This window comes from Salvelinus namaycush, chromosome 4 (assembly GCF_016432855.1).
Source record: "Salvelinus namaycush isolate Seneca chromosome 4, SaNama_1.0, whole genome shotgun sequence".
In the NCBI taxonomy this organism is placed as follows: domain Eukaryota; kingdom Metazoa; phylum Chordata; class Actinopteri; order Salmoniformes; family Salmonidae; genus Salvelinus; species Salvelinus namaycush.
The window spans coordinates 27,589,798-27,607,258 of record NC_052310.1 but is presented as its reverse complement, the minus strand read 5'-3'; the positions used below and the strand labels follow the sequence as shown (position 1 = coordinate 27,607,258).

General features: G+C 44.5%; 1 protein-coding gene across 1 annotated transcript in view; it reads left to right on the top strand.

Moving 5' to 3' along the window:
- taok2b (TAO kinase 2b) overlaps positions 1–17,461 on the top strand; it is a 50,566-nt gene that overhangs the window by 26,494 nt on the left and 6,611 nt on the right. Inside the window, exons 16-19 of the mRNA XM_038991636.1 lie at positions 5,708–5,911; positions 6,516–6,755; positions 14,395–14,607; positions 16,254–16,436. Of these exons, the coding sequence (XP_038847564.1) occupies positions 5,708–5,911; positions 6,516–6,755; positions 14,395–14,607; positions 16,254–16,436 (840 nt within the window). The remainder of the gene's footprint in view (positions 1–5,707; positions 5,912–6,515; positions 6,756–14,394; positions 14,608–16,253; positions 16,437–17,461) is intronic.

The window sequence follows — 17,461 nt, the reverse complement described above, 5'->3', positions numbered from 1 at the left end:
AACCCTTTTGCAATTATGTTAGCACAGCTGAAAACTGTTGTGCTGGTTTTAAAGAAGCAATAAAACTGGCCGCCTTTTAGACTAGTTGCGTATCTTGAGCATCAACATTTGTGGGTTTGATTACAGGCTCAAGATGGCCAGAAACAAATAACTTTCTTCTGAAACTCGTCAGTCTATTCTTGTTCTGAGAAATGAAGACTATTCCATGCGAGAAATTGCCAAGAAACTGAAGATCTTGTACAACGCTGTGTACTACTCCCTTTACAGAACAGCGCAAACTTGCTCTAAAACAGAATAGAAAGAGTGGGAGGACCCGGTGCACAACTGAGCAAGAGGACAAGTACATTAGTGTCTTGTTTGAGAAACAGATGCCTCACAAGTCCTCAACTGGCAGCTTCATTAAATAGTACCCGCAAAACACCAACTGCAACTGCCTAGAAGGCCAGCATCCTATAATTTTCCCCCCACAACCACAAATGTTCCATGTCACCAGTCTGACTGGAAGCCCCAAAATACCATCCTGAATGGTTGTTGAACTAGACATGAATCCTTAAAAGAGGTCAAATGAAAAAGAGATTGAGAGAGGAGCAGCATGAAAAAACAAATCTGAATTAAAAATAGACTCAAATCCTCTAGAGAAGCAGAGCACAATCTTTGCCCCACCACCCCCCAACATACACACAAATGAAGTAAAAGTGATGGTATAATACCATTTAAAGAAAAAGGACAAAAATTCTAATCCTATTCTTGTCATTATGAACGAGACAAGCAGCAGGATTTCTCTTACTCAGCCTCCGTTGATTACCCTAAACGTGATGTGAGGTCAAACCGACCTAGGAAAGAAGTTACATATACCTTTGAAATAAAAAAAATAAAATATGGCAGTAGGCAAGTGCACAATTTGGGTTTCGGTCACATTTTAAACAAGGAGTATAACCTTAAGCTTCAGTTATTCAGTTGTCAGAGACCTCGTACGACTTATTTTCTACATCGCTCAACCGGAAGCCAGTATTGCGATTTCGATGTGAATTTGATTAATTGTGCAGCTCTACCATCTACTCACCAACCCTACTGAAGACATACTATAACTGAGGTATTCAACTGGGGGTCCACAAAAAAAAATATATATATATATATAATGTGTGTGTGAATGCTTGTGCTTCTAGTTCCGACCATGCAGTAATATCTAACAAGCAATATAACTTAACAATTTCACAACAACTACCTTTTACACACAAGTGTAAAGGAATGAATACGAATATGTACATAAAAATATATGAATGAATGATGCCCGAACGGCATAGGCAAGATGCAGCAGATGGTATAGAGTACAGTATATACATATGAGATGAGTAATGTAGGGTATGTAAGCATTATATAAAGTGGCTAGTGATAAATTGATTACATACATTTTTCCATTATTAAAGTAGCGAGAGTTGAGTCAGTATGTTGGCAGCAGCCACTCAATGTTAGTAATGGCTGTTTAACAGTCTGCTGGCCTTGAGATAGAAGCTGTTTTTCAGTCTCTCGGTTCCCGCTTTGATGCACCTGTACTGACCTCGCCTTCTGGATGATAACGGGGTGAACAGGCAGTGGCTCGGGTGGTTGTTGTCCTTGATGATCTTTTTGGCCTTCCTGTGACATCGGGTGGTGTAGGTGTCCTGGAGGGCAGGTAGTTTGCCCCCCGGTGATGTGTTGTGCAGACCTCACTACCCTCTGGAGAGCCTTACGGCTATGGGCAGAGCAGTTGCCGTACCAGGCGGTGATACAGCTCAACAGGATGCTCTCGATTGTGCATCTGTAAAAGCTGTCTGTGTGGGTGGACCATTTCAGTTTGTCCGGTGTGTGTACGCCGAGGAACTTAACTTTCCACCCTCTCCACTACTGTCCCGTCAATGTAGATAGGGGGCTGCTCCCTCTGCTGTTTCCTGAAGAGAGAGAGAGAGAGAGTGTGTGTGCGCGTATATACGTATATGTGCGCGTATATACAGTGGGGCAAAAAAGTATTTAGTCAGCCACCAATTGTGCAAGTTCTCCCACTTAAAAAGACGAGAGAGGCCTGTAATTTTCATCATAGGTACACTTCAACTATGACAGACAAAATGAGGGGAAAAAATCCAGAAAATCACATTGTTGGATTTTTAATGGATTTATTTGCAAATTATGGTGGCAAATAAGTATTTGGTCACCTACAAACAAGCAAGATTTCTGTCTCACAGACCTGTAACTTCTTCTTTAAGAGGCTCCTCTGTCCTCCACTCGTTGCCTGTATTAATGGCACCTGTTTGAACTTGTTATCAGTATAAAAGACACCTGTCCACAACCTCAAACAGTCACACTCCAAACTCCACTATGGCCAAGACCAAAGAGCTGTCAAAGGACACCAGAAACAAAATTGTAGACCTGCACCAGGCTGGGAGGACTGAATCTGCAATAGGTAAGCAGCTTGGTTTGAAGAAATCAACTGTGGGAGCAATTATTAGGAAATGGAAGACATACAAGACCACTGATAATCTCCCTCGATCTGGGGCTCCACGCAAGATCTCACCCCGTGGGGTCAAAATGATCACAAGAACGGTGAGCAAAAATCCCAGAACCACACGGGGGGGGGCCTAGTGAATGACCTGCAGAGACCAAAGTAACAAAGCCTACCATCAGCAAGGGCATTGAAGATGAAACGTGGCTGGGTCTTTCAGCATGACAATGATCCCAAACACACCGCCCAGGCAATGAAGGAGTGGCTTCGTAAGAAGCATTTCAAGGTCCTGGAGTGGCCTAGCCAGTCTCCAGATCTCAACCCCATAGAAAATCTTTGGAGGGAGTTGAAAGTCCGTGTTGCCCAGCAACAGCCCCAAAACATCACTGCTCTAGAGGAGATCTGCATGGAGGAATGGGCCAAAATATCAGCAACAGTGTGTGAAAAGCTTGTGAAGACTTACAGAAAACGTTTGACCTCTGTCATTGCCAACAAAGGGTATATAACAAAGTATTGAGAAACTTTTGTTATTGACCAAATACTTATTTTCCACCATAATTTGCAAATAAATTCATTAAAAATCCTACAATGTGATTTTCTGGATATTTTTTTTTCATTTTGTCTGTCATAGTTGAAGTGTACCTATGATGAAAATTACAGGCCTCATCTTTTTAAGTGGGAGAACTTGCACAATTGGTGGCTGACTAAATACTTTTTTGCCCCACTGTACGTGTGTGCGCATATGTGTGCGTATATACGTGTGTGTATGTATATCTGTATGTATGTATGTATGTATGTATGTATACACACACACAGGAGAAGAAAAATATTTCAATGGCTTCATGAATATTGCTAGCAACAGAAACACAGTTTTATTACATACCAAACAGTAGAAAAGAGTTTTTCGAATGATGTCAACTTTATTCCTCAACTCCTAAATAACTCCTCATTTTAGAGAATTTGGTAGTACTTCCAACTGGCCTCACAACCGCAGACCACGTGTAACCACGTCAGCCCAGGACTACCTCATCCGTCTTCTTCACCTGCGGGATCGTTTTTGGCGGGGGTGTGATAATATTTATGTCTGTTTTGTGGGGGGAAAACTCACTGATTGGCTGGGCCTGGCTGCCAAGTGGGTGGGCCTATGCCCTCCAAGGCCCACCCATAGCTGTACTGCTGCCCAGTCATGTGAAATCTGTAGATTAGGACTAATGAATTTATTTAAATTGACTGATTTCCTTTTATATCAAGTTTATTTTTTCAAGTTTATTTTTTTATTTATATGATCTGTAACTCAGTAAAGTCTTTGAAATACACTGCTCAAAAAAATAAAGGGAACACTTAAACAACACAATGTAACTCCAAGTCAATCACACTTCTGTGAAATCAAACTGTCCACTTAGGAAGCAACACTGATTGACAATAAATTTCACATGCTGTTGTGCAAATGGAATAGACAAAAGGTGGAAATTATAGGCAATTAGCAAGACACCCCCAATAAAGGAGTGATTCTGCAGGTGGTGACCACAGACCACTTCTCAGTTCCTATGCTTCCTGGCTGATGTTTTGGTCACTTTTGAATGCTGGCGGTGCTCTCACTCTAGTGGTAGCATGAGACGGAGTCTACAACCCACACAAGTGGCTCAGGTAGTGCAGCTCATCCAGGATGGCACATCAATGCGAGCTGTGGCAAGAAGGTTTGCTGTGTCTGTCAGCGTAGTGTCCAGAGCATGGAGGCGCTACCAGGAGACAGGCCAGTACATCAGGAGACGTGGAGGAGGCCGTAGGAGGCCGTAGGAGGGCAACAACCCAGCAGCAGGACCGCTACCTCCGCCTTTGAGCAGGAGGAGCACTGCCAGAGCCTTGCAAAATGACCTCCAGCAGGCCACAAATGTGCATGTGTCTGCTCAAACGGTCAGAAACAGACTCCATGAGGGTGGTATGAGGGCCCGACGTCCACAGGTGGGGGTTGTGCTTACAGCCCAACACCGTGCAGGACGTTTGGCATTTGCCAGAGAACACCAAGATTGGCAAATTCGCCACTGGCGCCCTGTGCTCTTCACAGATGAAAGCAGGTTCACACTGAGCACATGAGCACATGTGACAGACGTGACAGAGTCTGGAGACGCCGTGGAGAACGTTCTGCTGCCTGCAACATCCTCCAGCATGACCGGTTTGGCGGTGGGTCAGTCATGGTGTGGGGTGGCATTTCTTTGTGGGGCCGCACAGCCCTCCATGTGCTCGCCAGAGGTAGCCTGACTGCCATTAGGTACCGAGATGAGATCCTCAGAGCCCTTGTGAGACCATATGCTGACACATGCACATTTGTGGCCTGCCGGAGGTCATTTTGCAGGGCTCTGGTAGTGCTCCTCCTTGCACAAAGGCGGAGGTAGCGGTCCTGCTGCTGGGTTGTTGCCCTCCTACGGCCTCCTCCACGTCTCCTGATGTACTGGCCTGTCTCCTGGTAGCGCCTCCATGCTCTGGACACTACGCTGACAGACACAGCAAACCTTCTTGCCACAGCTCGCATTGATGTGCCATCCTGGATGAGCTGCACTACCTGAGCCACTTGTGTGGGTTGTAGACTCCGTCTCATGCTACCACTAGAGTGAAAGCACCGCCAGTATTCAAAAGTGACCAAAACATCAGCCATGAAGCATAGGAACTGAGAAGTGGTCTGTGGTCACCACCTGCAGAATCACTCCTTTATTGGGGGTGTCTTGCTAATTGCCTATAATTTCCACCTTTTGTCTATTCCATTTGCACAACAGCATGTGAAATTTATTGTCAATCAGTGTTGCTTCCTAAGTGGACAGTTTGATTTCACAGAAGTGTGATTGACTTGGAGTTACATTGTGTTGTTTAAGTGTTCCCTTTATTTTTTTGAGCAGTGTAGTTACATGTTGCGTTTATATTTTTGTTCAGTATACTTACCAACCCTGCTTTAATTACTCACCAACCGTAGTCAGCTGCTTACCAACCATACCCATACTGTAACAACTCACCAACCATACTGCAACCACTCATAGCTGAGAAGTACAGCTACGCACCCAAATCATCTGGATATTAACAATGGCCGTTAAAAGATACAGCCATATACCAACCACGCAGCAACCATTATTAACCCCTGCCAATCCACATGCCACCACTATACCTTAATCACAAGCTATTATATTGACCTATCAAGTGGTGGTGTCACGCTCTGACCCTTCCTCGTGCTGTATTTCACAGGAACTGAACGAGAACCAGTTGACCCCTAAGCGGGAGAAGCAGGAGTGGCTGGTGCATCAGAAGGAGTGTCTCCAGCAGCTGCAGGCGGAAGATGAGGCGGGGCTCCTGCGCCGCCAGAGGCAGTACTACGAGCTGCAGTGTCGCCAGTACAAGAGAAAGATGGTGCTGGCGCGCCACAATCTGGAGCAGGACCTACTCCGAGAGGTATAGTACATTAACAGTACCCATAACGAAGACATTTTTCACTTGACCAAGCAATAGAGGTGTTTCAGAGTTCCATTAGGCTCTGGTCTCGGACCACAACTCTTCTCATGATATAATGCAGGGGTTAAAGTTCTCTGTCACTGCGCCAGAATTTTTGATTTGATTAGATTTTTTTTCAATGTTAAAGGTCTGAAATTGGTACAGAATTATTATTTTTTTATTAGATTTTTTTTCAATGTTAAAGGTCTGAAATTGGTCAAACGCGCTGTTTAATAGATGTACAAAATGATCCTCTTTCCCTAAAAGCATGACGGTCATAACTTTTTTTATTACATGAAACCAAGGTTAACTTTTGCCCCAGACAATCGATATGAGATCGACTTAAGTTTCAGCCATGGGATTTTTTTCCCCTTTAACCCCGATTTATAAAGCTACCTCTGTGATGTTATATAGTACAGCACTAATGCCTAATACCCCAACAGGCAGAAAGGACATCATATTTGGGTTGTTATCTGGTCAGATTCCAGATTCTCTCCATTTATCCAAACGTCTTTCCCTACCCTCATCTGTTGCGATCTCCTTTGTTTCTTCCTTCTCCATCTAGGACCTGAACAAGAAGCAGACGCTGAAGGACCTGGAGTGCGCAATGCTGCTGCGCCACCACGAGTCCACCCAGGAGATGGAGTTCCGGCAGCTGGGCTCGGTGCAGCGCACGCGGGCCGACCTGATCCGCACACAGCACCAGACGGAGCTCACCAATCAGATGGAGTACAACAAGCGGCGCGAGCAGGAGCTGAGGCAGAAGCATGCCGTGGAGGTCCGCCAGCAGCCCAAGAGCCTCAAAGTGAGTGAGAGCGAGACCCCCGGTACCCAAACCCAGAACCAGCCACCTCCAGAGGAGGAGGACAAGGGGGAGGAGTGCCAGGAGACAGGGGGGCTAAGGAGAGCCCAGGCTGGGGCTGAGGGAGTGGAAGAGGTGGGGCTGGTAGAGGAAGGGGAGAAGGAAGAGGTGGAAGAATGTGAAACCAAAGAGGAAATGGAGGGAAACAAAGGAGAGGTTAGGAAAGGTTTTGAAGGGGGGAAAGAAAAGGTGGTGAGAGACCAAAGTGGAGATGGAGAGATTGAGAAGGGAGAAGAGAAGGACGTGGGAGATGGGGATGAGGTTTGCTCCATTGTAGAAACAAAGGATGAAGTAGAGGAGGAGAAGAGCGAGAAAAGCGAAGATAACGAGGGTCAAGAACTTGAGTGGAAAACGGGGGAGGGAGAAGGAGAGCGAAGGCAGGTGGAGGGAGTGCAGTGGGGGGAGGATGATGGGGATGATGAAGACGAAGCGAGATATGTTCTCGACGATGACGATGAGGAGGAGGATAGAGGTGTGGCAGACGGCTGTCCGTCTGAGCTCATCTCCTCCCCATCCCTGGAACGGAGGCATGTCCGCGATCAGCGCAAGGGGGACGAACTCTCTGAGTTCTACTTCCCCGACACCCTTGAGGAACTCGAGCCTCTTCACCCCTCTGCCCCACCCCTTTCTCCACCCCCTGTCCCCTCTTCCTTTCCCTCCCTCTTCTCTCATGCCATCTGCCTCCTCCTCTCCCTCTCGGCCGCCGCCCAGCCCTCCAACCTCACCTTCCTCATACTCTCAGTCTTCCTCCTCTCCCTTCGTCGCTCTCCCCCTCTCCCCTCGCTGGCCTCCCTCCTCCTCTCGGGTGAGCTCGCCCTCCTCGCCCTCTTCTTCTCCTACCTCTTCCTCCGCTCCTGCTGCTCCCTCTCTCTCTCCACCTACCTGTCCCTCACTCTGTGGGCATGCGGTCTTTTCAGCCTGGGCCTCTCGCTGAGCCTGGGTCTCTATTATGTCCCCGTAGCCCTGATCTCTGCCTCCTTCCTCAGCTCGCCTTCCCTCTTCCTCTCCCTCTATCTTGTGGTGGTGCTGGTGGTGCGACCGGCGCGCGTCTTCCTACAAAATGCCCCCCGGAAACTCAACCGTTTGTGGATGAGGTTCCTCTTTCGCCTCCCCCGCCCACTTTTCAACATCTGCCAGTCTCTCCTTGGGGGCCTGGCGGAGCGCAGCCTATATGACATGTTCCCCAAGGCCGGGCGCAACTGGGGCGGGCGCCAGTCCAAAATCCCTGTGCCCCTAAAGAGCCTGCCCTTAATGCGCCTGGCTGGCAGGGGCCACGTTGGCTCGCCCCTTGCCACGTGCCTCCTCTGGGTCAGGCGCTTTATCAGACGCCCCCTAGGGGTCCTTGCCGACCTGGCCAACTCGGTCGTGCTAAGGCTAGCTAGCAGGGTCCTTAAAGAGCTGCCTCCCGAGTGCCTGAGCAGACTTCGTACATTCGGTCTGCTGAGAGAGGAGAAACCTAGCAGGCTGCCCAGGCTACTGCCCAGGGAGGTCAGAGAGCAGAAACAGAGGGAGAGGAGGAAGAGAGAGAGGGAGAGGCAAAGAAGGGAGGAGAGAGAATGTATGTTCAGAGATGAGGGGCGGTGGGAATGCGGGTTGAGACGAACGTCATCTGGGCGGAGTGTGAGGGGTAAAGTGCGACCATGGAGATAGTAAGAGAGGGAGGGAGTTGGATAGGGTGTGTGTGTTCCATCTATCACCGTATGACCATCGTGTGTTTGTTTCCTTTGTTTCAACCCTCCCAAAGATAGGTTGTGTGCATCATAGGTATACCTAACACTGTGTTGCATTGGCTGAATGTAATTGGCCTTTTAATGTACTGTATTGCCAAAAGCATCCAGCAACTCCTGTCATGTCACTGTCTTATACCCCATTGAAGTTTCACTGTTTGTCACTCACTATTGTGCTTTTTGTAAAAGTTTAAATGTTTTCTTTATTTTGTTCTTAATTCGTAAGACAATATGTTTACGGTTATTTCTGAGACCATGTTTGTGCAATCTATTCTTGTGTTTTATTGAAGTTTTATGATTTCAGACATCTTTTTAGTGCACTGTTCACGCACATTGAATTTCTTGTCAGTGGATAACGGTTATCAATGGCCACTTGATAGATATTATTGGTTGTGGATTGTCCACAAATCAAGCATTTCACCCATTATAATACTAAATTACTGTGAAAGTAGAAGTAGGCAAACATCCTGGTCATTTCATTTAACCGCCCCCAAAAAACACTACTAGGTCATTAATATAGTGCAATAAATAATTAACCACACAGAAACTTCCAGAACAAGATTGCTTCAATCCACAAAACTAACTTTAATACATTAATGTTATGTACAAGCTAAACTGTACAATCATGTTAAACGCATCGTGTTTGATACGTAAAACTTGACGTAAATGCGGTAAACTGTCAAATAATTTCCACGTTTTTGTTCTAAAAATCCAGTCGTCCGAATATAGGATACAATATGCAATATGATACTCAATTACAAGTTAGCCAATGTTTTGGGATATTGCACATTGTATTTGGCTGGGTGTAGGCTTTGGCTGTCAATTTAGTGAGATATATTAGATATTTAGTTAGTACTGCTCAGTGAGACGAGTCGCACCGCCAGAAGAGGACTGGCCACCCCTCTCATAGCCTGGTTCCTCTTTAGGTTTCTTCCTAGGTTCTGGCCTTTCTAGGGAGTTTTTCCTAGCCACCGTGCTTCTGCACCTGCATTGCTTGCTGTTTGGGGTTTTAGGCTGGGTTTCTGTACAGCACTTTGACATCAGCTGATGTAAGAAGGGCTTTATAAATACATTTGATTGATTGATAGTAAGACCCCAAATGTGAACATGTAGAGAGCAGTGGAAGCTGGTGAAATGGTTATTACCGTTATTACAGAGTTATTGCGTTTCAGCTTCTAGTTAAGTAGATTCATTATTCATAGTTGTGCTATTGGCAATCTTATATAACGAATGATTTGCCATGTAAACATTGTTTTTATCATTCTCCTAAATGAAGATACAGCGCTTGTCTGTTCGGCTGTAATTGTTTGAATGACTGTTCTGTTATACAGCCACAGAGGTTAGGCTACTTCCATATATGCAAAAAAAAAAAAAGTGTTATATAGTTTTTGTTCATTTTAGTATGGCCATATGTTTAATATTATTTTATTGTTTAATTCGGATATTGGTTCAAATAAGTCTTTATGGCTTTAAAACAAGTCCAAAGATTGAGGGCACAATGCAATACTCAACGAAGAGATTAACCAATTTCAACGATTGTCAAAGGGTTTTAACTAGTCTAAAACGATGCATAAGTATTTTTCCCAAAAAGGGCTGGAAATTGAGTACTAGTGAGTTTGTCACGCAAATTATATTGAATGATATGTATCCAATAAAATATATATATATATTTATATATATTAAGTATGTGGACACACCTTCAAATTAGTGGATTTGTCTATTTCAGCCTCACCCGTTGCTGACAGGTGTATAAAATCGAGCACAAAGCCATGCATTCTCCATAGCCAAACATTGGCAGTAGAATGGCCTTACTGAGAGCTCAGTGACTTTCAACGTGGCACTGTCATAGGATGCCACCTTTCCAACAAGACATGTAGCGTTAAGATTTCCCTTCACTGGAACTAAGGGCAAGAGCTATGAAAAACAGCCCCAGGTCATTATTGCTCCTCCACCAAACTTTACGGTTGCCACTATGCATTGGGGCAGGTAGCGTTCTCCTGGCATCCGCCAAACCCAGATCCGTCCGTCGGACCGCCAGATGGTGAAGCGTGATTCATCACTCCAGAGAACGCGTTTCCACTGCTCCAGAGTCCAATGTCAGCGAGCATAACACCACTCCAGCCTATGCTTGGCATTGCACATGGTTATCTTAGGCTTGTGTGCTGCTCAGCCATGGAAAGCCATGAATCTCCCGATGAACAGTTATTGTGCTGACGTTGCTTCCAGAGGCAGTTTGGAACTTGGTAGTGAATGTTGCAACTGAGGAAAGATGATTTCAGCACTTGGCGATCGCATTCTGTGAGCTTGTGTGGCCTACCACGTCGTGGCTGAGCTGTTGTTGCTCTTAGACATTTCCACTTGTCTATGGAGATTGCATGGTTATGTGCTCGATTTTATTCACCTGTCAGCAACGGGTCAGGCTGAAATTGCCAATTCCAATCATTTGAAATGGTGTCTACATCATTTGTGTATAGATAGATGGAAATAAATAATTATTATACTTAACTACGTTGAATGATTGCTCGGTCACCCGTCCATTGAGTTGCAACTGGTTGTTTAAATGGGCAGTTGGCTATTGAAGAGCCAGGGTAGAAGGAGGGCTAATTTAGAAGGATAAAAATTTCAGTAAAACATTTTAGCGAAGAAAAGATTCTTAAATCTACTTGGGAGGTCAGGGGAAATGTACTTTAAAGTGCAGGAATACTACTTTAAATGCAGCTCACCCAGAAAATAGTCCCCTGCATTTTCCAGGTGAGCCATTGATGTGGAAGGGTATTAATTGAGAGTGATGCGGCAGGAAGAGCACTCCCTCTCTCCTGCACTGTATTCTAACACAAAGAAAACTAGGGCATTGCTTTCTGGATGGCTTGCATTGGAGGGAGAGTTGGCGAATCCCTAATCCCCTTTTTAAAGGGTGATATATTACATTGTATTCTGGCTCTAAAAAGAGGCATATCTTTTCAGTTTTTCACCTCTTGTTATTTTGTGAATGTAATTTATGATTTCAAATTATTTCTGCGTCAGTATATTTCTTATTTTTCTATGTTTACTGTTCTATGTTTGAATTTCCAGAGTTTTATATGAATATTTAATATGTGCAGTATTTCTAAGGTTAGTACTGCATTCTGTGCGTTGGGCCAGTAACCGAAAGGGCGCTGGTTCAAATCCCTGAGCCGACTAGGTGAAAAATCTCTGTGCCCTTGAGCAAGGCACTTAACCCTAATTTCTCCTGTAAATTGCTCTGGATAAGACCATCTGCTAGATGACAAAAATGTAAATGTGTTCAACAGCCATTTTGCATTTCAGCCTTATTGTGAGTGCATGAGTGGTGTATTGTATGTGTAAGTATACGCAGCATTTTGGCATGTTTCGTTTTTTTTTTCTCCAAACCTAAATAAATTATTTTTTTGTTAATCCTTTTGTCTTGTTCATTTTTATGATTTACATCTTTGTTTTGCATTATTTCCTTGTTATAATTTACCATAATTTCCATATCTTTATTCATGAATTCAGTTCATCAGTCTTTAACCAAACATGGAGAAAATGAGTGAAGTATTCTGGATTTACATTCAAACTCACTCATTTCATCTCATAACTTCTGTTTTTGTCATCCTCTGTTCTCCCTGTCCCTAAATCTACCTCCAACGTGAATAAAATAAGTAAAATTTAGTTTTGACATGTAACACTTTGTAGAGCTGGGACGATAAACTGAAAATTAACGGCACCAACCATACCGATAACTTATCGCAGGCATTTTGCAGATATCGTTCATTATGATAAGTAGCCTATATTAGAGATGTGATTTAAATGAAATATGTTTGCTGGTATGGGTGATTGTTAATGGGACAATTGATTGCTACAACCATCAAACTAGTAGTTGAAAGGATCTTCTTATTTAATTTTACTGTGGTGCACATTAATGTTATAAACGAATGGTTTTATTTATCGTTATCGCATCAATTCAGGCACTTTATTGCGATATTAACTTTTGTCCATATTACCCAGCTTTAACACCATGGCTACGTCCCAATTATCTCCTTTCTTCCAAGTGTGCACTTGTTCATTTCCCTTCTCGGATTTGAAAGTAAATTACTAGTATAAGAAATATGGTGGAAATGCCCTCTATACCATGCCCCCCTGCAATCCAATGTGTTTAGATTTATGGGAAGTAGTGAACGAGTGTACACTTCAGGAGATATTATTGTGACGCACCCAGTATATCTGAATTCCAAATCGACCCTAGCCTATACAGCCTAGGCACTCATTTAGATCTGAGGATTGGATAGATGTAAGCAATATGGTAATAGCTTTATCTTGCCTTCTGATTGCTTGGGTGGAGTTTTTGCCACATTGCTTCAATCTATCCTATCCTCAGATCTGCAATGGCTACGGAGAACGAGCTAGGGATCGATTTAAAACTGAGAATATAATCACAGATATTACGACTTTGTCTTGTATGTGGGGGAGTGGTTAGAGAAATGTTAGTCAATAGGAGTTGGGTTATGGTTTGTCATTGGTGATCAGCAATACCTTGAGCTAACTAGGGGTCGGCAGTCAATTCTGAAAATAAATTGAAATTCAACAAATTTATAAAACCGTATTTACCGGTATAGGAAGCAGTGGGCAATGTTCAATTTGTTGACCAAATAATTAATTCAGGACATCCTGATTTGATATGGAACATGTAGTACCTAGAATGGGATGAAGACTAGGAGATGCTTTTTCAGCTCAAGTTGTCGCCTATTATACTCGGACTTACCCTCAAGGACATTTTTAAGAAATGTCTGACAACTTCAGCGGATATGAGAAGTTGTAGCTCAGTTGGTAGAGCGTGGACCTTGCCAAGCATAGGTTGTGGTTTTGATTCCCATGGAGGACTATTATGAAAATGTATACACTCGCTACTTACTGTAAGTCGCTCTGGATAAGAGCGTCTGCTAAATTACTGAAATGTAAAATGTATTGCAGGTAAGTGGAACGTGAAATATTCATTGGAAGACCCGCTTTCATCCAACGGCAGGCTCACGGTATCTTGTAGGAATACATTACTTTCTTCCTCACTATGTGAACAGAACACATACTGAGTTGGTCGTGAAAAGGATAACGAATTGGTTGTACACTTACCACACTCCGCCTCACACCACTTCTTTTTTTAGGAGTGCACATCCTATTATAGATAACCATTTAGGACCTTTACAACTTTAATTTGCATATGTTTTATACTGTTCCAATCATTCCCAGTCAGACATTACAAGGAGTCTTTCCCAATTCTGCCTCCACTAATGCATACATAGGGTTTAAATCAGAGGGGAGGAGTTCCACCACTTAGGGTTGGGACATGGTATACAGTAGGCAGCCATTCAATAGAGGTACTTTTTTTTTAACTACCATAGAAAAGCAAGTGATTGAGGTCACTAATACCTCTGTAAAAAATCCAAATGCACACTCCACAGCCCTATATAGCCTATACACATATTGGATCTTCACCTATTCAAAAGAACACATTCAAGCACATCAGCCAAAACAGTTGTCTCTCTCGCTCTTTCTGTATTGGTAAGGGGACAACCAGGACACCATTATGTTCGCCTTAGAGTATCTTTAAAATTCTCTTTCTCAATTAGTCTTTCATAGATTCCTCACATCCTCTGTTCTTGCCTCCTCAAAACCCATTGGAGTAGTAGGTCAGAGGGGAGGGTAGCTTGGAAGTACAATACATTTGAGGAGGAGGCAAGGAAATAGGATGCGAGGAATTGGAAAAAGACAAATTGAGAAAGAGCCTAAGATAAAACCTGATGTTACAAACAAAACATTATGGGTAATGTAGTACATCATGCCACACTCTCTCTCTCATCCAGTCCAAAGAACTCCAGATCAAGCGTCAGTTCCAGGATACGTGCAAGATCCAGACGCGCCAGTACAAGGCCCTGCGCAACCACTTGCTGGAGAACACGCCCAAGGCGGACCACAAGGCGGTGCTCAAGCGCCTGAAGGATGAGCAGACGCGTAAGCTGGCCATCCTGGCTGAGCAGTACGACCACTCCATCAATGACATGCTGTCCACACAGGCTGTGAGTAAGACAAGGAGATGTTGTACACTCTTTGTACCGCACCACCTCCAACCCACCGTAGCACCTTACCCACCCCTGCCTGGGCATGCGAGGGCATGCGAGCCAGCTGCCTGCACTCCTGGCTGTCCCCAGACTTGACACCATCACCCCACTTTCTTTGTCCTCACTTTGTTACAATATGATAACCTCTCTGCACTTGGCTAGCAAGCTACACCCTTTCTCTCCGTAGTTGACTAACAGTACCTCTCCGTAGTTGACTAACAGTACCGCTACTAAAAAACCATGCCATACCCCCTGCCCTGGGTCTGACTGTCCTTGCATGGCACAACATGGGCCTGTTCAGAGGATGTAGCTTTCAGATAGAAATGTATCATATAGAACAGACATTTTTTGTCAGTATAGGGGAATTGTGTCAGCGCTATTCATATATCTATTTATATCTGCATCATTACACCTGAGATGTTAGAGAAAGTGAGACATCTCACTGGCAATTTTTTGGGGGGCGAGTGGGGAGGGGACAATAAGTAGACCAGAGCCAGCTGTTATTGGGCAGTTTCCAATTGAAAAAAATGTCAGTTTAAGTGGGCGTTTCCTCTCTCACGTGAGCGTGTCAGCAATTTATGGAGGAACCGCAAACTCACGTGGGAAAGCCTGCTCACGCGAGAGAGGGAACGCCTACTTACACAGACCGAAACCTTCACCCTTTTTCCCCAATGGTAAACTGCCTGAGTAAGACATTTATCCACCATCTTTGGTTACACCCCATACCTACTAGAACAGCAGGGCCGCATTCAGCAGGGCACAACGTTGTGGAATATTCAGATATAAATATATGATGGAGAACAAATACTCCTCTCTGACATGAAGAAAAAGGAATCCTGTCAGCTCTAATAATGGCATTTCTATCTAACGTTCCACAGCGTTACGCCCTCCTGAACAGAGCCCAGTTACATGCATCTGTTAGGTCCTCACGTAGCACCAATACACGTCCAAGACATTCAAGCAAGCCAAACCCCCTTTCTCTGTCCCTACACGACACCACATCTGCTGGCACACAGAAAGCTACATAACATCTCTTGTGTCTCCAAATAGCACCGACTCACATCCACAGGCACAGATCTGCGATATGTCAAAGCCTCATGTAACACCTTACATAGGCCACACACACCCTTGTCCCTATTCTCACCACACTCCTCCACTTGTAGGCTACTAGCCAAATGCCTATTCACATTGTTACAAGCTATACCCAGCGCTATACAGTCTCTAATGTGTCTATACTATCTCTACTCTATTACTATCATCAATACCACAGCATGTATCAAACAAACTACGACACCCTATTCATGTCACACAATACCACACTTATTACACCATCACACACTCATGGAAAGAGCTCAACCATCACACACTCAACCACATTCACTCGGAGCAAACCCCTACCTCGTCAATAATATCTACCCAAAACATTTCCATTTAGTAACTAACACATCTCCCTCACATTAAGATAGACATCCCCTTCCTATACGCCACATCCCCTGATCTGACCCTCTGTTTCCCTATGCCTAAGTACGGGAGGAACTCCCTTTTCCACTTCCTCCACCTATTTTTATGCTGATGCCCCACCTTATTTGCCACTCTGACTCCAGCTCCGATTGGATGAGACGCAGGAGGCGGAGTATCAGGTGCTGCGGATCCAGCTGCAGCAAGAGTTGGAGCTGCTCAACGCCTACCAGAGCAAGATCAAGATCCACACTGACTCGCAGCATGAGCGGGAGGCCAAGGACCTGGAGCAGAGGGTGTCCATCCGCCGGGCACTGCTGGAGCAGAGGGTAGGTGTTGGGGGAAGTTGCCCCTAAACTCTGATCTGGGGTCAGTTTATAATTTCCCCCACTAATGGTTAGAGTTGGGGGAGGGGAAACTGATCCTAGATCTGTACCAAGGGGAAACATCACCCTGGAGCAAGGGGTGGATAGATACAGCTTGTCCCATATCCCTCCCCTTAGCCCTAACCCCTAACCCTAGCATGTATGCGGGGTCTGGATAGGTACAGTGGCGATTTTAGCATGTAAATCTTGGTGGTGCAGAAAAAGAAATAAGTGGGATGCATGCAAGCAAAGCCACAACACTAAACAATACATTAATTGCACTAGAACGGTGCCCACAAACTTTTAGGGCCTACATAAAGCTGTCCCAACATCTTACCACTGCTAGACAAGGCTATCAGCAGAGCATTGTCTGGCAGCGAAACATAGCTGATATGGCTGACTTGCTTAAACAAATGTGGTTTCTAATTTCGATTAGGACATTAATGAGCGCGCTAGGACGGACGTAGTCAATATAACTATTTCTTTAGCACTTTTGAAATGTACAGCGACAGAATTCAGAACATGGGCTGTTCTTAGTGTTCTCCCTGTACACCAAGTCAGAACCGTAGGATAAATAAAGTGGGCATGTAAGCAGACAATGAAAGCTCTTACAATATTCTATGATTACATTTCTCTAAAAGAGGTTATAGGCTACATGTGCACCACCAAGTCAGAACAGTTGCTTGTGTCATGCACAAAGTAGATGTCCTAACCGACTTGCCAAAACTACAGTTTGTTCACAAGAAATTTGTGGAGTGGTTGAAAAACAAGTTTTAATGACTCCAACCTAAGTATATGTAAACTTCCGACTTCAACTGTAATTTATGCAACAGCATTCAATACATTTTTGGACTCAACTTGTTGTGCTGTGCTCACTTGAACAAGGTGGCGCGGCTGTCTTTCGTGGGCACATTTTGTCATCAAAGTCTGGCATTCTCTGGATTTATGGTGCTTTCAAAACGACTGGGAACTTGGGGGGGAAAAAAACA